Source organism: Elephantulus edwardii, unplaced genomic scaffold (assembly GCF_000299155.1).
Source record: "Elephantulus edwardii isolate Elephantulus edwardi_28Jun2011 unplaced genomic scaffold, EleEdw1.0 scaffold00384, whole genome shotgun sequence".
Taxonomy (NCBI): Eukaryota; Metazoa; Chordata; class Mammalia; order Macroscelidea; family Macroscelididae; genus Elephantulus; species Elephantulus edwardii.
Window position 1 is genome coordinate 1,148,504 of NW_006400134.1, and position 24,217 is coordinate 1,172,720.

Sequence of the window (24,217 nt, forward strand, 5' to 3'; positions counted from 1 at the left end):
AACTTTAAAGCTAGTAGTTGTTATCACTACTATTACACTACTACCAAGAATAATATTGAAAATAATAATGGGATAGGACTCATTCTTAGAAAGGTTGGTTTCCTGGATTAATTTCAAGAAGGAGGATTTAGGAGGGCAGTGAATATTTGTCAGATGACTTGTACCTTAATTGATACCTTTTATATTTGTCAAGGACAGGAGAAGGAAAAGCAGAGACTTGTCATCTTGAAAACTTCTTTAGGTGTTATGTCATTGTGCAGGGTTGTCTATACTTCCTTGATTGAATCTGGTGGCAAAAACAGTTTAACAGGATTTGTCACATGCTTGATTTTATAGGCTTAAAGCACATTTTACCGTAGGCATCTGGCTACACAGGAAACAATGCTTTCAGTTTGTTGGAAGATCAAGCCACATTCTTGTTATATGGATCCTACAGTTAGATAGCAACAAAAAAAGCATTGGTCCAAAATAAGAGTTTGTAGAGTAGGAAGATTAAGGGAACAGTGCCTCTGACCGAAATATTTGGTTAGATATTATCATAAAAAATTATTACAGTGCCAATGCATTCTTGGAGAGGAACACACACTTTGAATAACCCAAAAGAGAAAGTTTAGTACATTTTGAGAAAGCCTTTTAAAATTTCCTCATAATCATTTTTGTCTGTAGTGACTGGCACCCAGTCTTTTTTGAGTAAAGAAGGTAGCTGATACCTTTCAGAGTTTTCCTCAGACCAGCCCCATTAAATGAACTTCCACAAGCAGGAATGATGGCTTAGTGGCTGATATTTCTCTTCCACTTAGCAAACTACCGAACACAGAGTAAATCCTTAGAAAGTGCTTATTGAGTGAGTGAGTCCAGAAGTTTGGGCTCATTAGGGCGGAATTGTAGTGGCTCGAGTACTAATGGTAGCTTTCCTGAGAGGAACAGGAGACATAGCTCTCTCACAAATAAATGTGAATAAAAGTGAATGTGGGTAACATTGTAGCTTTCATACTTTCAGGCTTTATCCTTCCAGACAAGATGAGTTAATATAGTAAAAGCGGGTGCTTTATTTCCTGTTGGTTTTTATATTTTGTCCTATTCCAAATTTAGCTCTGATTTCTTAATAATCCTGTGATTTCATAATAATGTATAACTTCACATTATCAATAAGAAAACAAACCCACTTTGATTCTGACTCATAATGACCCTGTGGGACTGAGTGGTCCTGCCTCATGGGCTTCTAAGGCTGACCCAGACAGCCTTGTCTTTATCCTGCAGAGCAGCTCACGGGTTCAAACAGCTGACCTTTTTATTAGCAGCTGAGTGCCTTAACCACAGTGCCACCACAGCCCATAAACTACCCCTCAAAAAGGAAAAATAAAAAGCAGCTGTCTGTGTCATTTGTAATGTTATCCTACTCTTTTGGTTCAAAACTTTACATTTTAGGAATAAAGAAATACTTTCAAGCCTGGCTTTTTACATCTTTGATGAAGATGAGCAAAGCAAAAATGATGGTTTGGTTTTAGCATGCCTTTATGATTTTTCTTTTTTTTGTGATGTGTTTTTAAGTTATTAAGTTCCCTAAATATTAGGAATATTTTTCCCCCTTTGGCATACATCTGCAGAAGCTTTAGCTTGGGTGGCAGAGGGAAAGGCAATAATTGTGAAAATCCATGAAGAATGAAAGATAGAGATAAATGTAACGTCTAACAGGAATGGAAGTAAGCTGACTTATGTTCTTTATGTTCTATACCCACTTTTGTTACTGGTTAGCTCTGTGACTTTGGGTAGGTCACTTAGTCTCACTCACCTGTTCTCAACTGTAACTTGAGGGTATGGAACAAAATGATCTCTAATGTCCTAGTTCTAAGGTCTGTGATTCTAAAATGCCAGGAAAAAAATAGACTGACTTACTGTACTTCACAATAAAGTTTACTCCACAGAGGACTCAGATAAGAAGTGTTAATTATGTAAATATTGAAAGTATAGGGTTTATATTTCCAGTTAGCCTAGAATTATCAGATTGTACTATATGTTTGTAATTTTATATGCAACAATAGATTTAAGCACAGCAGAGACTTCAAGGATAGGGCAACCTCAGGCACTGTTCCATCTGTTGTACATAGGCCAGTCTGCGTTGAAGCTAACTTGGTGGTTGGTACTAACAACCGCATGTTTATGTGCATAAGTATAGAAGATTTGATTACTCTTTAAAATTACATGCATAACATATATATATATATATATATATATATATATATATATATATATATATATATGTGTGTATATATATATGAATGAAACTTATATAATGTTAGGGTATTATGGTTTGGAATTCCCGTTTTTAATGCCAATTTAGGAATAGAAATATCTGTGTGTTTGTGGGGTTGACAGGGCCTTAGGAAGGTGGTTGTGACTAGAAACTGTGTGGATGAACATGGACATTGTTTTAAAAGCAAAATATTAATTCTTTTGCTTATAGAGCTTACCTGGCTATACTGATTCAAATCAATTTTGTTGTAAGTCAGTGGAGAACTGGTATGAACCTAGCGTTCAGTCAGAATACCTGGATCCAAACTCCTGGCTATCGGGACATAAACTTTGTAACGCATCTCTCTGTGTATTTTCCTTCAGAAATAAAGGGAATTAAACCTCAAAGGTATGTACATATTTTCTTTTTTATTAAATGAGGTCATATTTGTGAACGTGTTGTAAAAAAAAATACCATTTGAACAGTTAGTTATACAGGTAAAAGTTGCATTTACGCTTATAGACCTTGATTATCCATATCAGCAAGTTGAAGATAACATTTGGAACCAAAAACTAGTCCACAGACCTACTTTAAATATAGAGAGTTCTCAATTAACCACCACAGATTAGCCTGAATAATGCATAACCACAAATATTTGAAGGAATTTCATATGCCCCATGCAGTACATTAACCTTATTTAGAACGTTTAAAGGTGTAAAAGAAAGATGCCAACCGCAAAGATCTTAATTCTGTCTAGAATGTACACCTGTCCTCCAGCCTTGATTTATTTAAAAGTTTGAGAACTCCTCTAACCCATCCAGGTAATCGGGTTGTTCCTTATATACCATCACAACCCTTTGTGCCCCATAACCACACCAGAGTGCCCCAAAGTGACTTCATTGTTTGTTGGGGTTTTTTTGTATTTGTAAGCTACATAGCATAGTACCTAGTACCTTGTGGACCAACCAGCTGGATTGAATGACAGGTAGCCAAATTGGGATAAGGTACTGAGGATTGAGAAAGCCAACTAATATTACAAAGTAGATCATGATAACAGAGGGAGCCCTGGTAGCCTGGTGGCAAGAAGCTGCCCTGAGGCACACAGTTCAAGGCCACCAGCTGCTCTGCGGGAGAAGGATGGTCACTCTCTTCTGGTGCAATTAACTGTCTCTAAAAACCCACCAAAGGGTCAACTATGAGTTGCTTCTAACTCCATGGTACACAACAACATAATAGCAAGAACAAGGTGATTGTTTCCCATACCATGCTTGAAAGATTAAATGAGGTTTCTGTATGGCCTAGGAAAATGGAGCTGTAAAGCTGAGACTGGATAAGTAGGAAAACTAAGTGTTTTTATTTGAATTGAATTTATAATTTCATAAAAGACACTTCTAATTGTTTTGAGTAATAGTTGTATGCTGAATGGCAGGTGAGGTTGTTTTGATTAAAGAACTTTTGACGGGAGAAAAAGAAGTAAGTACTCAAAATTAACAAGAGGCTAGTAAAATAGCTACACGATCTGGTTGTACAGTAGTTAAGTGCCTCACAAAGTAGATAAAGCTAGAGATATTTACTTACCTGTAGAAGTTTAGTAAGTGACTTAATTTCTTGTGGATAACTAACATGAGAAAAACTTGAACTTTTTTTTTTTGTTTCTGCTATTTTTCTCTAGTAGGAAAAATATTGTGATTGATGGTGAAATGACCAATAATTAAGAATCAAGAAGAAAAAAAGATGGTAAATTACTAAATAAAAGTTAATTCTAGAGAAATTATGTGTTTTGCTGTTATATTAACTAAAACAGCCCAGACCACTGCCATCAAGTAGATTCCAACTCACCAGCAACCTGCTGGGATAGAGAACTGGCCCTCAGGGTTTTCAAGGTTGCATGTAATCTCTTTAGGAGGAGACTGTCACTTATTCCTCTGTACCTGTGGATTTGAACCACTGACCTATCGATTAGCAGCCAAGCGTTTAAGCTCTGTGCTACAAGATTGTCGAGCTAATATTCTAACCTTTGCTAATGTGTAATATATTATTTTTTTCTCTTATGTCAAAAATTCCATAATCAAAACTTGAGGACTCAAGTTAAACTGTGGGGGTTTTTTGGTTGGGTTTTTTTGGTTTTGTGTTTGTTTTTTGTTTGTTTGGTTTTTGTATACTGTAAAAAGCTTAATTGAGAAACCAAGCCTTGGGCTATTCTTGACCTGACTGGAAGGAAGAAAAGCGGGGTGGGGGTTGGGGGGAAGTCTGTGTAGCAAGCAGACATGCTGGGCTAGATCTGAAAAATAGACATTAACCTGATTTCTGTTTCTAGTCAAGCTACCATTGTGCCAGTATCATCATGACAGATTTTCTCAATGGTCCTTTCCTCTTTTTTCAGTGGTCATTTCTAGTGTATAAGTCTTCCACATTAATGAATTTACCAAATAATCCAGACATACTTTAATCAGCAGTGCTAAAGATACAAATGCCATTTCACAAGGAGTTCTCTGTAAACAGATCTTTTTATTCATATTTATCTATTTTGGCTTCTTGTTCATACAAACACCCACCTACCCACCCAGTGCCACCACTACCAAGGATCATCCTGAAGGCACAGGAAAAGTTCTTGAGACCTTAATGTTATATATCCACAATAATACTTCCTACACAATTTGTTTTCAGGGTGTTTAACTATCTGATAATAGTTGAAGGTTTTTTCCTCTCTGAGTTTGAATTAGAGAAATGTACCGAAGAGGATGTGACTTTAAGGACTAAGGTGTGCTTGGCCTAAACCATACTATTTTCATTCACTTTACACACACACACACACACACACACACACACACATACCCCTTATTTGCTGAAAGTGAGGACGACTTGAAGCACTTGTTGCAGAAGACCAAGGAATGCAGCCTTCAGTATGGATTACATCTCAATATCAAGAAAACAAAGTTTCTTACCACTTGACCAATAGTCAATGTCATGATGCATGTAGAGAAGATTGAAACTAAACAGCTTCATCTTGCTTAGATCCGAAATTAACACCCTTGGTACGAGTAGTCAGGAAATAAGGAGATGCATTGCAGTAGGGAAATCCACAGTTAGGGACCTTTCCAAAATATTGAGTAGTATGATGTCAGTTTGAGGACTAAGATGTGTCTGATTCAGGCCATAGTCTTTCCAATTACTAGCTATGCATCTGAGACCTGGATAATGAGTAAGGATGACAGAAAAAGAATTGACGCCTTTGAGCTGTGGTGTTGGAGAAGAACACTGAACATTCATGGATGGCCAAGAGAATGAACAGACTGGCATGCTCTTTGAAGGCAAGAATGGTGAGGCTTCACGTCACATACTTTGTACATGTTGCTAGGAGGGGCTATTCCTTGGAGAAGGAAATGATGTTGGCAAGGGTGGAAGGTCAGTGAAGGAGAAGAAGACCTTTAACCAGATGGATTGACATGGTTACTGCTGCAATGGGCTCTGTGTGTCAGGAAGTGTGAGGATGGCACAGGATAGAACAGGGTTCATATCTTTTATTCATAGGGTCCCTATGATTTGTACTCAGTAGCACCTAACAACAACAACAATACGCATGTTAAATCTGGATAACAAGGCCAAAGGAATTATGTCATTGACAAAGAATATTGAATATACCATGGACTGCAAAAAAAGCAAACAAGTATGTATCACCAGTACGATTCTTAGAAGCAATGATGGTAGAGACTGTGCCTCACCTACTTTGGGCATGTTCTTACGGAAAATGATAACATACTTGGAAAGGTCAGCAGAAGAGAGGAAGACCCTCAATAAGACAGATTGACGCAGTGATCACAACAGTGGGCTCATGGTCCAGGATTGAGCCGTGATTTGTTCTTTTGTGTGTGGAGTCCTTTATAAGTCAGAGTTGACTCATGGACACTCAGCAACAAGAAGACATTTGATTTGGAAGTAGGTGGAGTGAAGTACCTTGAGGACACACTGTAATGGAGGTAAAGAACAACCCACCCAAAAGCATGCAGGGTAAGTGAGAGAACATGCAAACATTCCTTCTAATAAGAAAAAAGAATATTCATATAGATGAAGGAGTATTAAATCCTTTGAACTTCAACATGCATGTGGTTAAGAGAATAAAATCTTTGGAACTTGGAGTGAGTAAAGGGATGCAGGATGGTAGATTACTGGAATTTTAGGAAATATGTGTGAAATCACTGTTCCTGAGGTTATTTGAGGAACTAATGAGCTATGACACCATATCTGTAAATCTAGGAAAGGATACTTCTGCTGTTATTGTGAAAAACACTCTGGTAGAGGGTAATAACTAAGAGAGCTGTATTCATTTATTATGGGAATGATGGGGGGGGTATTGATTGATGCTTTGAAAGTGACTGAAGAAACTAAAGGAGTTATTTGGGAGAAATGGGGAATTTTTGAAGGATATATGTAGGAGCTCTGTTGGGCACCAGTGGTTATAGGAAAAATGTGTGAGAGGGAGTTAGGAAGAAAATGACAGTTGACTTTTTTGGAGACTTTTATGCTAGGTACAGTATTAAAGGCTTTTTATATTGTAAGTAATTTTATCCTCACAAGAGGATTAAATGTAGGTATGTTCCTCATTTTCCCCATAAAGGAACTAAAACAAAATGCTTGTATTGCTTACCCATGATTGCCTTGCCTTCAGTAAGTAGATTTGAGATTGGAATTTCAGTCTCTCTGAATCCAGAGCCTGTTCTTTCTTTACTGTAATACTTTGTCAAATGAACTGTGGACATGAGAAGAGTTCAAATAGTGAGGGTGAACTAGTGTGACATAGTACGATTGTATGGTCTCTAAGAATCTGATGAGTTGGGTTCATAAAAATCCTGCTTCTACTTTTTTTGTGTAATTTTGGGGAGACCACTATAACTGGTGGATACAGATGTCTTAAAAGTTATTAGAAAGTTTAAATGAGATAGTGTGTAAGATTTCACACACTACTTCTTTTCTCTTATTTTCGGACCCATCTTATTAATTCTGGATGTCATAACTTTTAGTGTGGAAAATTTTATTATACTTCTTCTAAAACTTGTTATTTTAACTTGGAGAGATGCATATTAACTAAAAACATTCTGCCAAGATAATCATTCACCTCTCCCTCCCACCTAATAAAGAATTGTGTGAAATTTCTTAGGGCTTCTGTCCCTCTTTCTCTCTGTCTGGATGCCTTGGGACTGACATCATAGACATGGAGGAGTTTCTGACCTTTGAAAATTCCTGACACTCTTCCATGTTGTGGTTTCCCAGTGAGGTTGAGAGGAGGTAAAGAGAACATTCAGAAGTAGTTCTAATTCATCACTGGAGCCAGGAGAGTGAGTATATGGAGACTGTGGAAGCTTTGGGAGATAATGTAACCATGAGCACATAAGGTGGGTAGTTTTTCAGGGATTTTACTACAGTTCTATAATACTTAATTTTTTTAGTCATTTCTCTGTTACTGAGTAGCTGAGCACTTAAAGCACAGACTAATTTTAATAGTAGTCTGATCCAGACTTGTTTAGGAAAAGAACTTTGTTACAGTAAAGTCACCTACAAGTCTCTTTCTGCATTTTTTACATCTTCCAGATGATTCACTGGTTTAGGTTTGTGTATAATACTGATCACCTGTCTGTGGGAGTAGGGTACTGTCTAAATATAATTCAGTTCATCAGAACAAAAATTTGAGTATCTATTAGGTGCTTGGATACTGGAGATATGGAGAATGACAAGATAGGATTCCTGATTTAGTGGGAAGACCAACAAATAAATAGACACATATACCATGTGTGGTAAATAATGTGACTGAGATAAGAGTCCAAGGTAGAGAAGGAATACCAAAGAGCAAGTGGCCCATTTAACTTGGAAAGTGAAAAGATTTTGCACATAAAGTAGTGCAGGCAAGTCCATGGGTTACAAATGAAATTTATTCCTAAGTATGTCTTTAAGTTAGATTTCTATGTAAGTCAGAACAAGTAGATACAGTTCTTATTTATCCAGTAAGTTCAAGAAAAGGCTTGAAAACTTGTCACTGCTTTCTAGGTTGCACATACCACAAGTGAGTGAGTATGATGAAGAATTTGTAGGGGTTGTTGCATTTGGGTTTAAAGTGAGGGTACATTTATTTAACAGTAAAGGAGAAGTAGGAGTTGCCTGTAAGTCACTTTCATAACCCACCACTGCCATTGGTGTTCAGCTTGGTCTAAAAGTAACCTTCCACTGGGTTTTCAGAGGCAGTTTAATCACAAGCAGAATATTGTCCATCTTTCTTCTGAGGAGCAACTGGTGGATTTTTTTTATAGAGCCAGCTGAGTTTAATCTGTATACACTGTGTGTGCACATTCCATAGGTGTGTACGCAACTGGTGAATTTGAACTATATGTCTTCAGGATTGCAGCACAACTTCTTATCACTAGGCCATCAGAGCTCTTTTAGTCTCAGAGAAGAAATAAGAAATTTACCTGCTAGACCAGAATTAGTCCATATAGAGGGAGCAGTAAATGCATAGGGACTAAAATTAATCGCTTTCTACTATAATTATCTGTACAAGGAAAATAATGGAGCCTTTGCTTGAGCCTTTGCTAATACTGAAGAGTAGATAGTGGCAGATAATGAAGAGTTCCACTTGCTGTGTATTGGAATTTGGATTTTAAGTTGTCAGTTTTAAACCAGTGAAATTATACAGTCATATTTGAATTTTTAGATTGATCACAGTGGTTGATTGTGAAGGAGAAGTGAGAAGCAGCTAGTCAGGTTCTGAATAACAAGTTTATCTGTGGAAGATGTTGATTTAAAAAACTTAAAAGATAAAATTATTAAGACTTAATGAATGTTGTTGTTTTTAGGTGCCATTGAGCTGGTGATAATGCATAGTAACCCTGGGAGCGTCTAATCTGTTCCTTGCCCTGTCCTGTGTCATCGTCATCATCTCTGATATACTTGAGCCCATTGTTACAGTCACTGTGTCAATCTGTATCATTGAGAGTTCCCTTTTCTTTTGCTGGAGTTACTGTTTTGGTTTTTTTAAAATTTTTTTTTAATTATTTTATTTTATTATTATTTTGTGTGTCTGTGTACCGTCAAATCAGATCTGACTGGTACAGGAGGAGATTGTCCCTTTTTCCCGGTAGAGCATCTGGTGGATTCGAACCATGTGCCTCTGGGATTGCAGTGCAGCTTCTTGCCACTAGGCCACCAGAGCTCCCCTGGAGTTACTGTTTTATGAAGCAGAAGTCTTGGTGGCTCTTAGGGTTGTAGGTTGGGTGATTGTTGAGATGGTAGTGCCATTTACTAGAATAGGCAATCCTGGAAGAGAAATAGATTGAGAAGACGGGGAACAAAGGTAAGAGATTGAGCTCAGAATTTTATATGTTGAATTAGAAGTGTCTGTGGGATTCCCAGGTGGGTTTTAAGGAGTTTGGTCTGCAGATAGCAGTTTTGGAATCCTTAGTGTTTGATTGGCAATAGCATCATCAATGAAGTTTGCCATGTGGATAATATGAAAGGAGAAGATGCAAGGCCTAAAGTTAAAACTGTGGATGTATTATCTATTGCTGCAAGCAGAGGAAAAGATGTATTCTTGATGCAGCTGCTAGAGAGGCAGCATAAGTGGTCAGTAAGTAAGGAGCTCTGGTACCCTAGTAGCAAGAAACTGCACTGCAATACCAAAGGCGTGCAGTTTGAACCCACCAGATGCTCTGCTAGAGGAGGGGCAATCTCCTCCTGTGCCAGTCTGATCTGATTCGAAGGTACAAAACCCGGGGGGGAAGGGGTGGGGAGTGGTCAGTAGGTATAAAATGCTAGAAATCAGTTAATTAATCAGTGAAAACTGACCACTCCGAATGGTATCCCAGTAGAAGCTCTTACGTAGAGTGGGAAGAAGCTATGAAACAAAACTCAGCATCATAAAAAAGACCAGGCATATTGGTCTGCAGAGACTTGTCTGGTAAAACGTCCGGAAGACTCTGGACCTTAACCCCTTCAAACTTGGAATTGAACTCACTCCTGTGATTCAGTCTTCTGCCAAACAATAGAAAGGCCTATAAGGTAATATTTGTTGTTGTTATGTGCCATCGAGTCTCTTGCGACTCATAGCAACCCTATGTACAACAGCCCTAAACTCTGCTCTGTCCTGTGCCGATTGTACCGTCTCTGATACACCCATCCCGATTACCCCAGTCACTCAATCAATCCACCTCATAGAGGGTCTTCCCCTCCTGCGCTGTCCCTCCACCCTACCAAGCATGATGTCCCTCTCCAAGGACCGGTCCCTCCTTACAACATGTCCAAAGTATGTTAGACGGAGCCTCAGAATCCTTGCCTCCAAGGAGCTGCCCGGTTTGACCCTTTACAGGATGAATCTGTTTGTTTTCCTAGCAGTCCATGGTACCCTCAGTACTCTTCTCTAGCACCACAGGTCAAAGGCATCAAATTCTCCTTCTATCCTCCTTAGTCATTGTCCAACTCTCTGATGTATAACAAGTGATTGCAAAGACCATACCAAAGAAATACTCACTGCTACAAGAATAACCTACCTACAAGATCAAACACATCATTTACCCAGGGATAATACTCAGGAGGCAGAATGGGATAGAAAAGAAAGATGAATGGAAATAAGAATCAGAGGAAATGAGAAGCGTGTTGCTACAGTATGGCAATTGTAATCAGTATTCTGAAACAAAATGTGTATAAATGGTTGAATGAAAGCCAATTGACTAGATTTTTACTCAAATCCCAGTAAAAAAGTTTTTAAAAGCAGTGAGAAGCGTTGTGATAATCATTAAGTCATCTCTATTCTTTTTTTTTTTTTAAATTTTATTATTTTTTTGTGCGTGTACCATCAAATCAGATCTGACTGGTACAGGAGGAGATTGTCCCTCCTTTCCCCGCAGAGCATCTGGTGGATTCGAACTGTTTGCCTCTGGGATTGTAGTTGCAGCTCCTTGCCACTAGGCCACCAGAGCTCCCCCTGTGCTTACGTTATTGTTGTTTTTGTGTGCCATCAAGTTTCCTGTGACTCATAGCAACCCTATGTACAACAGCCCTAAACCCTGCTCTATCCGGTGCCAATCTTATTGTCTCTGACACAACTATCCCCATTACCCCAGTCACTGAATCAGTCTATCTCATTGATGGTTTTCCTCTCCTGCACTGTCCCTCCATCCTCCCAAGCATCAGACGAAGCTTTTGTTAGCTTGCGTGTGGAACAGAAAGTGAGAAAGTAGCCCCAGTGAATGTAGACTGTTTAGGGTTTTACAGCTAGCAGGAAGTGAAGAGAGGTAACCAAGAGGAGCTCCTCTTGCTCTGTTATGTACTTTTTCTTTGAAGGATGAAACAGGGTAATCTGCCAGGAGTAAAGAAAGGAGAGTAGATTGGGAACGTCAAGGAGAATGATCAAGGTACAAGATGGTTTGGTTGCGGGTAATGATTGTGAGTGCTGAATTAAGTCTAGCAAAAGATAGCCATGTTTCAGTGAAAGGAGTGAGGCAGAATAGCATTTTTAGTGGTGTTGCTCTATGAGGTTAAGGAGCTCTGTGCAGTGTGTAATGTGTCCAGCTGCTAACCAAAAGTGGTGCTGTTCCACCGGTTGCTACACAGAAGATGAGCTCCCTTAAAAATGTACAACCTTGCAAACCTGATGGATGGTCTCTGCATGAGTAGAATCAACTCTGATCCATCAGTTAGATTGGTTTTGGATTCTGCAAAGTTAAATCATCTTGTCTTGTTCTATAGCTCCCTTTAATATTAAAGAAGCTGAGTGTAGGATCTACCAGGTTGGACAGGTAAAGCAGAAGAATAAGAGTATTTGCTTTTTACAGGAAAGTAAATTAAGTGATGCTGCTGGTTCACGTTAAAAAAAAATTGGGCAAAACAAGTGAAAAAAGGTTTATTAAGGTACACAAAGGAGGTATGATTGGTTAAAGATAAATATGCTGTGCGGAAGAGTTAAAAAGTAAAGAAAGGGGGAGAAACACTCCTGGAAAGTCGGAGGTGGACTCAAACCTTAAGGAATGCCACCCGGAGGAGAGCAAGTGAGCCTCCAGTGGGCCCTGCTGCATATTGACTTATGAGACTGGTCATAGCCTAGCTCCGCCTCAGGAACTGTTGGATTGGTTGGGGTTTGTATTTTCTGCATTCCTAAGGAGGGAGTTTCTTCATTGCGATGTGTCAGTCTTTGACTTCCCTTCTTATTTCCTCTGAGAAACCTTGCTTTTAATCCTCTTCTGTGGGAGAAAGAGAAAGAGATCTGGTAGCAGTTCTATCCCTTAATGTTCTACCCTGAGAGGTAGTTGGCCCTGATTCTTCAGGGCATTGGATGGTGAGGTCTTTCTGGCTGCTTCCTGTTAACATTGGTCATTGGCTTGCCTACTGATTCAGGGCCAAGCCTCTCCTCTGTCCCTAAGGGTTCACTTTTGACTGGGAAAGAAGGGACAAAGTGTAATCTATCCATTTATCTCTCTGTTCCTATCCTAGTCTATATTACCATCGTCTCGTTTCTAATAATTTTCCAGTTTTTTCCTAAATCCACATGTGCTTTCTCCATGTCTTCCAGTGCAACAGTTTAAAAATGATGTAGTGGTGTGAAGGTGGAGAGATAATCAAGAGCAATATCTAAAGGCACCCAGCTTTCTCACTTAGTAGCCTAGGAGCCATCACAGTCTTTTCTTTTTTCTGCCGCTGTTTCTCTTCTAGTGGACTCTGCCATGCTTGCCAACACTTCTCATTGCTGTCGTGCCTTCTCTTGCTATCTTCAGTGTTACAGCTCTGTCTCCTGGGACTGGATGGTTCCCTGAGTCCAAAGGATGGGTTCTACTCCTGGCTCTTCTTTTTGGTGGTTGTAAAGTTCCATCATCCTGCCCCTGGGATAGCTCATTTTAAGCCTAACAGGAAGACAAATTTGGCCAATCCCTAATCCCTTCATTAGGATTCCATATACCTTATTTGCATGGTCTCACTCTTTCAGGGGTTATATTTACATCATTAGCAAGTACCTTATTTGCCTAGTCTCACCCATCTTTTCTATAGTGATCTCAAGATCATGAAAGCTAGAAAGGTTATATTGTTGTTGTTAAGTGCCGTTGAGTCCTAGATGACTCATAGCAACCCTATGAACAAAAGACCTGAACACTTGTATAAGGAGGCTGGGCTCTATGAGGAGAAATGTGGGGTCAAGATTGGTGGACTATTTATCAACAATCTGCGTTATGCGGATGACACAACCCTGCTTGCTGAAACTGAGGAGGACCTGAAGCGCCTGCTGCAGAGTGTCAAGGACTGCAGCCTACAGTATGGATTGAGGCTCAATGTCAAGAAGACAAAGATTCTCACCACTGGACCAATTGGCAGCATCAGGATGGATGGTGAAGAGATTGAGATTGTACACAGCTTTAGTTTGCTTGGCTCCATAGTCAACAGTCTTGGCACCAGCAGCCAGGAAATTAAAAGGCGCATTGCCATGGGAAAGTCTGCTGTTGGGGACCTCTCCAAAGTGCTGAAGAGCAGTGGTGTCTCTCTGGAGACTAAGGTGCGTCTGATACAGGCCATGGTCTTCGCAATCACCTTTTATGCATCAGAGAGTTGGACAATGACCAAGGAGGATAGAAGGAGAATTGATGCCTTTGAGCTGTGGTGCTGGAGAAGAGTATTGAGAATACCATGGACTGCTAGGAAAACAAACAGATTTGTCCTGGAAAGGGTTAAACCGGGTGGCTCCATGGAGGCAAGGATTCTGAGGCTCCGTCTGACTTACTTTGGACATGTTGTGAGGAGAGACTGGTCCTTAGAGAGGGACATCATGCTTGGGAGGGTGGAGGGACGGCGCAGGAGAGGAAGGCCCTCTGTGAGGTGGATTGATTCAGTGACTGGGATGATTGGGATGGGAGTGTCAGAGACAGTGCGATTGGCACAGGACAGAGCGGAGTTTAGGGCTTTTGTACATAGGGTCGCTATGAGTCGCAGGTGACTCGACGGCACATAACAACAACAACAACAGTGTATTGAGTATGGTAATCTTATGCCCTTCCTCTGCTTACAACCCTTCAGTGTCTCTGAGTTATTTTTTTGTAAGAGGTTTTCTCTAACAGAATCTACTAGACCATTTTTTAGCCTTATTTTGTACTGTTCTCATCTCTATCCCTTCCTGCCACAGGACTTGTGTTTCCTCTGGCTGGAGCATCTTCCTTCTCTTAACTATCTTTAACCAAGTTCTACTCATTCTTCATTTCTTAGATTAAACATCACTTTATTTGAGAAACCTTTGCCCTATTCATTTCCCCCTGAATATCTCCTTAGGGAGCTCTGATGACTTAGTGGTAAGGAATTGTGCTGCCAACACAACTGGCAGTTCAGATCCACCAGCTACCCTGCAGGAAGAAAGACCTCATGTTGTGCAATTTACTACCTCTAAAAATCTACTGGAGGGTTCGCTATGGGTTGGTTCCAACTCAGTGGTACACAACAACAACAGTATCTTCTTAAGCCGCAGTATCTCCTTATTGTGAAACTGTATGAGGTTCACTCCTCATACAAAAGCTTCTGGGAGAAAAACAAGATAGGAAAAAATCCCTGTGAAAACAGGTATTGTGGGCCTTTGTTCCTTACCTCCTTTCAAGGATGTAATGTTAGGGATGTAACTTTCTAAGAAAGCTACCATTACTGTTTACCCACAAAAAACACAGGTATTGTCCTGTCCGCTGAATGCTCATCCTGAGCATGATGCATAACATACAGCAGGTACCTTTTATTAAATCAGGTGGTCATGGGATTGAGTCTTAATGTGGTGTGAGGTGGTGGTAGAGAGGGAATGTGGAAAGAAATAAAAGATTGTGGCCAGATTAAAATTTTGGAGTTTAAGATTTAAAGTTGGAATGATTCTAGGTGAGGAGGAAATTGTTCTGAGTGGAGATGGAAGTGTTTGCATTTGATAAGAGTGGATGTTGAAATTACTCTGGAAGATAGTGATTGAAGTGAGGAAAATATAAAACAAGTGTCAGTCTTCAGTAAACATGAGAGATGGATACATCCCTTTCCTGTGGTAAGAAAAGTGAGTAACAGTCAATGTAGTTCTGGGGGTTGATAATTTCCTGGTCCATTGGGAGGAGTGTGGTGCAGTACAAAGAACATTGATTCAGAATATCTAGGTTCAGACTTTAAGCAGCTTTTCAAGATTTATTTTATAAAATGTGATTCAAATTTGGAGAAGGTACATGGCAGGTATGTATTATTTATTTAATCTGTATTCTATACAAATAATTTCAGAAACTAGACTACATGCACAGACCTGTATGCAGCATCAGACTTAGAGCACAGACTTATTAATGACCACACAGATGCTATAACTTGGTTTGCTAAAAATGAAGGCAACTTGAAGCACTTACTAATAAAGGTCAAAGACTACAACCTTCAATATGGATTACACCTTAACATGAAGGAAATTAACATCCTCACAATTGAGTCAATTAAAAATCATTATGATAAATGGAGAAAAAATATTGAGGTTGTCAGTGATTTCATCCTACATGAATAAAAATCAGTATATAATGGAAGCAGCAGTTAGGAAATCAGATGATTTATTGCACTGAGCGAATGTGCTGGGGGTGAGGGGGAAGAAAAAAAACCCACTTAAAATTTTAAAAAGTGAAAATGCCACTTGGATGGGTAAGATGCACCTGACCTAATCTATAGCCTTTCATTTGCCTCATGTGAAAGCGACAGAGAAAAATTTCATATGTTTCAATTGTTATATTAATAAAGAATATTAAATATACTGTAGACTCTGACAAAAGAAGAATCAATGCCTTTGAATTGTGGTTTTGGAGAAGAGTACTGAATATCTCATGGACTGCCAAAGGAACAAACAAGTCTGTCTTGGATAAAGTGCAATCAAGGTGCTCCTTAGAGGCAAGGATGATGAAACTTCGGCTCTCATGCTTTAGTCATGTTGTTAGGAGTAGCCAGTCTTGGAAAAATACATCTTGCTTGGAAAGGCAGAAAAAAGTGTAAGAGAAGACCACCCTCAATAAGATGGACTGACCCAATGACCATAGCAATGGCCTCAGTATATCAAAGGTGATATAGATGGCACAGCATAGGGCAAGATTCAGATTTATTGTTCATAGGGTTGTTGTGAGTCCTAGTTGACCCAGTAGCACCTAACATCAGCAATAACCAGAAAAATTAAAAAATCATTCTTAGAAGGCACATGTCCGAGGAATTCTGGTGGCCTAGTGCCAGGAAGCTGCAACTGCAATCTCAGGTGCGTGTTTCGAATCCACCAGATGCTCTGCTGGAGAGGGAGGGACAATCTTCTCCTGTACCAGTCAGATCCAATGTAACGGTACACACACAAAAAATAAAAAAAAGAGGCACATGCCTTTTCACCTTAAAGTAAAAAATTATGACAATGAATCGTTATATTGAACACATTGATGGAAGACTAGTCTACATATTTTGTACAAGGTCAGAAGAAATTAAGGAAACTCTCAGTGAGATGGCCTGTCACAACTGCTATGCAAATGGAGTCAAACACACCAATAATCATGAAGATGATAAAGGACCAGGTGATGTTTTGTTCTGTTACACATAATATCACCATGAGTTGGACCAGCTCAACAGCATTTATGAGATGGAAATAATGAGGCTTGCTGCTGTGATTTTGTTGCTAAAGATTATTAAAATCATTAATACTAACTTGTTAGTGTTTATGCTTGATTGCTGTCTTCCTTCAGGAGGGCATGGAAGTAGAAGTAAAGGAAGAGAAACAAAGATAGTAGCAGTAGTGAATTTTGAACAAGATATATTAGTATATATGTTCATTACCATTGAGTCTGAATTGACTCATAGTGGATCTTCCACTGGGTTTTCAGAGGCTGTAAATCACATGGAAGAAGATTGCCTATCTTTCCCCATGGAGCACTTGGTGGATTCAAACTGCTTGCCTTTGGGGGTTGACAGCACAACTCCTTATCACTATATTTAACACCCTTAAACATAAAGTTTATTTAGTCAATGCATTGAATTTATACTATAAACATACTATGGGGAAAATAGAGTCTAACTTATTGATAATGGGTGAAGTAAAGGACCTTTAATGAAGGGCCTTCGTTTGCTCTCCTCCCTTAATAAAATGTGCTAAGTATGTTAGATGAAGTGTCATCATCTTGATAAAATGTACTAAGTATGTGAGATGAAGTTTCCCCATCCTCATCTCTGTGGGGATCCCTGGTTGCACTTTCTTCAGATTTCTGTCATCTGCCTAATGCAGGTTGTTGATGAGTTTTCCTGTAATCCTGATGCTATACTTTTCTTCATATAGTCCAGCTTCATGAATTATTGCTCATACAGACGGAAGAGGTTTGGAGAAAGGATACAACCCTGATGCACAGTCTTTCTGATTTTAAGTCATGTAGTGTTCCTTGCTCCATTTGGACAGCAGCTTCTTGGTTGAGGTATAGATTTTATAAACACAATCAAGTGTTCTGGGATTCCCATTTTCTCAATGTTAGCCATAGTTTGTTGTGATCCACACAGTCAAATGCTTTTGCATGATCAAGAAAACACAGATAGACATCCTGTGGTATTCTCTGTTTTTAGCCAGGGCTCATCTGACATCAGCAGTGATATCCCTGATGCCATGCCATCTTCTAAATTCAGCCTGAACTTCTGGCAGTTCCCCATCAATGTACTGTTCCAGTCATTGGATGATCTTCACTAGTATTTTGCTTACATGTGATATTAAATGATAGTGTGTTTTATTTGAGAGATGGTCAAATACAAAGTAGTATTCTTGTGCTGTTTAGCCACTATTAGATATCCATGAGTGTGGAAATAAGTTTTATTCATATATATGGGCCAAACATCTAGCACAGTGCTTATACTGTAGTAGGCGTTCAGTAGCTGGCCGATGAATAAATGACCAAGTGAACCTCCACTGCAGAAATTACATCTATCAGGCACTGGCCTCTCCTTCCTGAAACCAAGCCAGTCAATGTGAGGCATAACAACGTATTAGAAATCCTAGGGCAGGGGAGCTCTGGTGACCTAGTGGCAAGAAGCTGCACTGCAATCCCAGAGATAGGAGGTTCGAATCCACCAGATGCTCTGCCGGAGAAGGAGGGGCCATCTCTTCCTATACCAGTCAGATCCAATTTGACGGTACACACACACACACACACACAAAAATAATAAAAAAAAACCTTCAAAAAAAATCCTAGGGCACTTCATACCACCATTGTATTTCTAAGAGTCTGCCTTGGCCAGCCAATGCATCTCTCAGAGAAGATGGAGAAAGGATTGAAATTGTCAATGATTTCATCTTACTTGGATGCACAATCAACACCTTTGGTACCAGCAGGCAGGAAATCAGGAGACACATTGTTTGGCAAGTCTGCTTGTCAAGTACTTCTTCAAAATTACTGGAGAGTAATCAGTGATGCTAGTTTAAAGACTACGGTGTGAAATTGTGAGAAATAATAATATTGGTTGTTCTTGTTTTGTACCACTAAATTAAGGTGGCTTGTTGTACAGCAGTAGTAACTGGAACAGTCACTGTTTTTCTAGAGCTCCTTGATTTGGCCTTTCTTGTTTTCTCTGCACATCCACTTCACTGGTTTCTTGCTGTTTGTAGATTAATGCTCATGTGTTTGTATGTGAAACAATGTGGTCACATTCTATGTCCACAAAAGTGCTTCTCAAGCTTTAATGTGCCTATAAACCACCAGGGAATATTTTATTCAGTCATCTGTGGTGAGACCTAAAAATCTGCATTTCTGACACCACCCCAACCCCCCTCCCCCAAATGACTAAGGTGTGCCTAATTCAGACCATGTTTTGTTGGTTTTTTCCAGTCACTTGCTGTGCATCTGAGAGCTGGACAGTGAATAAGGATGAGAGAAGAAGAATTGATGCCTTTTAGGTATGATCTTGGAGAAGAATGTTGAGTATCTCATGGACTGTCAAAAGAACAAAAATATCTTGCAAAAAGTGCAGTCATAATGTTCCTTGGAAGCAAGGATGGTGAAGCTTTCTCATATTTTGGACATGTTGCTAGGAGAGGTTATACCTTTGGAAAGGAATATCATGCTTGAAAAGGTGGAGGGGTCAAAAGAAGACCCTCAACAAGATGAATTAACACGGTGACTGCAGGAGTGGGCTCAAGTATATCAGAGATGATGAGGATGGCACAGGATAGGAGCGGTTTCAGGTCTATTGTTCGTAGGGTCACAATGTGCTTGACTGGATGGCATCTAGCAACAGTAAGAACAAATAAAACATCCATGGTTTATTTAGTAAACAAGTTTTTTTAAACTCTCAGATCTTTACTGTCTTTTAACCCACATGTTTCTTAGTTGTTACTTTGCTCCATCAAGTCAGCTCCTATTCATGTGACCATATAAATGTACAACAGAATGACACACTGCCTGATCCTACATCACCCTCACAATCTCTGCTATCCTTAAGCCCCTTGTTGTAGTCATCATGTCAGTTCATCTCATTGAGTATTCTTTTCTGTTGACTAAGCTTTTCCAATCATTGTCTTCCTTCAGGCACTGGCCCCTCCTTCTTGGTAATATACACAAAGTCTCACTATCCTCACTTCTAATAAGCATTCTGGCTGCACTTCTTCTAAAACAGGTTTGTTTATCCTTTTAACAGTCCGTGATATATTCTGTATTCTTCAACACCACCACAATTTAAAAGTATCCATTTTTTGGTATTCCGTATTCACTTTCCAGCTTTCACATCTAAATAAGGCAGGAGAAGATACCCTAGCTGGCTCAGGCACACCTTAGTCCTCCAGGTTACACTTTAGCACTTTAAAGAAGTCCTTTGTAGCATTTGTTCCGTGCATGTGATATTTGATTTCTTGGCTGCTACTTCCATAGGTGTTATTGTAGATCTAAGTAAGATGAAGACCATGACAACTTTAACCCTATCTCTGTTTGTTGGTTTATTTATGTTATATATTGGTCCAGTTATGAGGATTTTTATTTTCTTTATGTTAATGTGTAATCCCTACCTAAGACAATCTTTATTTACACTTCTGTAGTAATTCATGTTCTCTTCATTTTCTCAAGGAAGAAGCATCTGCGTATCAGAAGTTGTTAATGAGTCTTCCTCCAATCAGTTCTTTTCGTCATATAGTCTAGCTTCTCTGATTATTTCCTCAGCGTTCAGATTGAGTAAGTACGGTGAAAGGATATTTCAAAGGAATGCAGAAAATCAGGATCTGTTCATACCAACAAACTATCCTCAGACAGAGAGAGGTCTGAAGAAAGAGTATCTGGGGGGCGCTTTTGGACTTTTGGCTGTTTAGGAGGAATTGTTTCTGAAGAGACAGTCGTCTCTTAATTCTGCTTTTGACTTTTCCCAAAAGGTAGTGGGTTGGTGAGTATGGCAGGGCAGGTGTGTGTGTACCTGGTGACTTCTGAACAACTCCTGTTCTACAGACAACTGTAAACCTGTCTGAGGTAGCTGACGTTGGTTAGAGATTGTTCTCAGCTGGGACTGCTAATCTCAGAGGAATGTGGATTGGTGCCAGACTGTCATGTCAGCTGCATAGTTTTGTCCAAATATTGTGAGAGAAGAGTTCCTTTTCAGGTATACATACTTGACTGTAATTTGTCTAGGGGGGATAAATAGATGTGTTTGGTGTAGGCATATTTTCTGGACTCATGAAATTAATGGACAAAAATAAACATTTTGCCTTAGGGAACCCCACTCTGCTACGTGGATGAGTTGTTTTTATATTGAATAGTTCTGGATCATTAGCCATCAGTTTACTCCTTTTATTTCCTCTGGTAGCATTAAAACACTACCAACTTGAAATTTGAAGTTATCCAGTGTATGCTATTCAATTACTCATTCAACAGATATTTGTTGAGGGGCCTGCATGCCAAGCACTGTGCCAAGTGATACATCATGAGGATATGTTAGTAGTGAGCAAAACACAAAAGTCCTTACTTTAAAGAAACCTGTATCCTAGAGAAAACAAGATAGCAACTATTGGAAGTAATTTCAAAGTATATAAAATACCAGGAAAGACATTAACAAGGTACTATGTTAAAACATAATGTCAGTCTGGCTGCTTTCCATTAGTTTAGATGACTTTAGAAAGTAGTGTTCTAGAAAGGTAGAAGAAAAGCATTATTTGTGATATCTTTTACAGTTAGTGTAAGAGTTAAAATAATGCTAATGAGGAATCAGGAAGGTAAATATTACTCTCCATAATAAATTTTGAAGTTACTTATTTTTTAATGCAAATAAAATTAATGAGGTAGGCTCTCTTTCCCGTTTGTTTAGGGAACTGCTGAAATTTGTAGTTTATCCGGCTGCAATGTAATTTGAGCGCTTGTGTTTATTTCCTCCTCAGGTGAAGGCCTGAATTTTGATCTATGTCCTACCTACATCCAGCTGCCTGAAACGACTTAATGATCACATGACCCTGGACATGGATGCTGTCCTGTCGGATTTTGTCCGTTCTACAGGAGCAGAGCCAGGGCTGGCCCGAGATCTCCTGGAAGGTAAGGAAGAGTTGTAATGTTTTTATTTTGTTATTTTTGTTGACTTGAATTTATATAGACATGTAAGTGTGAATATTGTAGATTTTTTGAGGTCCAAGTGGGTCCAAATTGCCTGTAGGACTCTTTGTTAACATTGATACTTTTTGGTGAAGAAAATATATAATGACATAAACAGGCAAATTTACAGAGAAAGTAGCAAGTTTTGGGGGGTTTTTTGTCTTTTTTTTTTTTTTAAAGAAAGTTTAGAGACTGTGGATTTCCATTCCTACATTGTTGTACTTCCCTCCCTACCCACCCCCACCTCTCAGTTCACTCTTCTTGAAGAGAAAAAAAAATTCATTGTTATACAATCCTCCCCCCTCCCCCCCAGTCCACTTTACTATGTAACTCTTATTCTGGACTCTTGTCATGAAAATGATACCTAATCATATATTCCTTTTATTTGTGTATGTGTGTGTGTGTGTGTGTGTGTGTGTTTTAATTGGTGATTTAAAAAAAATTTTTTTATTATTAATTTTAATGAAAGTTTACAGAAACTGAGGATTTCCATTCATTCATTGTTGCATTTTTCTCCCTGCCCACCCCTCCCTCCCCTCAATTCACTCTTCTCTTTGAAAAGTAAAAGAAAAATTCTTTCATTGTTACACAATCCCTGCCCCTAAGTCCACTCCACTATGCAGCCTTCATTATGGACTCCTGTCATGACAATAATACCTAATCACATAGAGAAACAGTTCTCTCCCTCATCTGTTTCAATGCAGTATACATTATTTATCCCATCTTTCTCAGTCTGCCCCCAACCCCAGTGCCAATCCTATTTTACAACAGTGGCACTATGCAGTATTTGTCCTTTTGTGACTGAGATATTTCACCCAGCGTAATGTCCTCCAGGGTCACCCATTTTGAATAATACTGCATGAGTTCCTTGTTTTTCAGTGTAGCATAGTATTCCATTGTGTGAATATACCACAGCTTCTTTACCCATTCATTTGTTGATGGGCATTTAGGTTGTTTCCAACTTCTTGCTATTGTGAACAAAGCCGCAATAAACAAGTGTGCATATATCTGATTGAGAGGCAGTTATGGTGTCTCTGGGGTATATTCCCAGTAGTGGAATTGCTGGGTCAAATGGTATCTCTATTTGCAACTTTTTGAGAAAGTGTCATACTGCCTTCCATAGTGTTTGCACCATTTTACACTCCCCACCAACAGTGAATAAGTGTTCAGTTGCTCCACAACCTTGGCCAGCATTTGTTGTTTGCTGCTCTGTGGAATTCTGCTATTCTTACTGGGGTGAGATGATATCTCATAGTTGTTTTAATTGGCATCTCTCTTAGAGCTAGGGATTTTGAGCACTTCTTCATGTGTTTTGTTTGCCATCTCAATGTCATCTTTGGTGAAGTGTCTATCTTACTGTTGTGGTGCTCAAGCATTCTATAAATTCTAGATGTAAGTCCCTTATCAAACATGTCATTACCAAATATTTTTTTCCCAGTCTGTGGCTTCCCCTTTCACCCTGTTGGGAGAAGTTTTTGGATGTGCATAGGGATTTGATTCTTAGAAGGAAGGTCCCATTCATCTATTTTGTTTTCTCCTGGTTGTAGGTTTTTCAGGAAGCTTGGAAGGCTGTCATGTTGTGGATTGGGGTTTCTAGAGTTCTTCCAAGCTTTTCTCTAATGAAGTTGATAGTCCTTGATTTTAGTCCTAGGTACTTGATCCACTTTGATTTGGTTTTTATGTATGGTGTGAGGTGTGGCTCTTGCTTGAGTTTTCTACAGGTAGTTTTCCAGTTTTACCAACACCATTTGTTAAAAAGGCTGTCGATTCCTCACTTAACTGATTTCATCTCCTTGTCAAGAATCAGTTGTCCATAGGTCAGTAGTTAGATTTCTGAGTTTTCAGTTCTTTTCCATTGATCTATGTGTCTGTCATTATACCAGTACCACACACTGTCTTGACCACCACAGCAGTATAGTAGGATTTTGATCAGGGAGTGAGATGCCTCCTACCTTGTTTCTCTTTTTAAGGGGTGCTTTGCTTATTCAAGGCCTTGTTGAAGAATGGACTTGGTATTTGTATTGGGATTGCACTGAATGTGTAAATTGCCTTTGGTAGTATTGACATTTTCACAATATTGAGTCTTCTTATCCACGAGCAAGGTATGTTCTTCCATTTCTCCAGGTCTCTTTTAGTTTCTTGTAGTAATGTTTTGTAATTTTCTTTGAATAGTTTCTTTGTGTTTCTGGTTAGATTTAACTCTTAGGTATTTAATCTTGTGGTTAGCTATTGTGAAGGGTTTTCTTTTTCTTAGCTCCATTTCTGCGTTCTCTTAGTCACTGTAGAGAAATCCAGTTGATATTTGTATGTTGATATTGTATCCTGCCACTTTGCTGAATTGGTCAACTATGTCTAGTAGTTTTCTTGCCGAGTCTTTAGGGTTTTATAAGTATACTATCATATCATCTGC

At 39.2% G+C, this 24,217-nt stretch overlaps 1 protein-coding gene across 1 annotated transcript in view; it reads left to right on the plus strand.

Annotated features, from left to right (window-relative positions):
• OTUD7B (OTU domain containing 7B) overlaps nt 1-24,217 on the plus strand; it is a 76,560-nt gene that overhangs the window by 26,962 nt on the left and 25,381 nt on the right. Inside the window, exon 2 of the mRNA XM_006902226.1 lies at nt 21,600-21,750. Within this exon, the coding sequence (XP_006902288.1) occupies nt 21,666-21,750 (85 nt within the window). The 5' untranslated portion in view covers nt 21,600-21,665. The remainder of the gene's footprint in view (nt 1-21,599; nt 21,751-24,217) is intronic.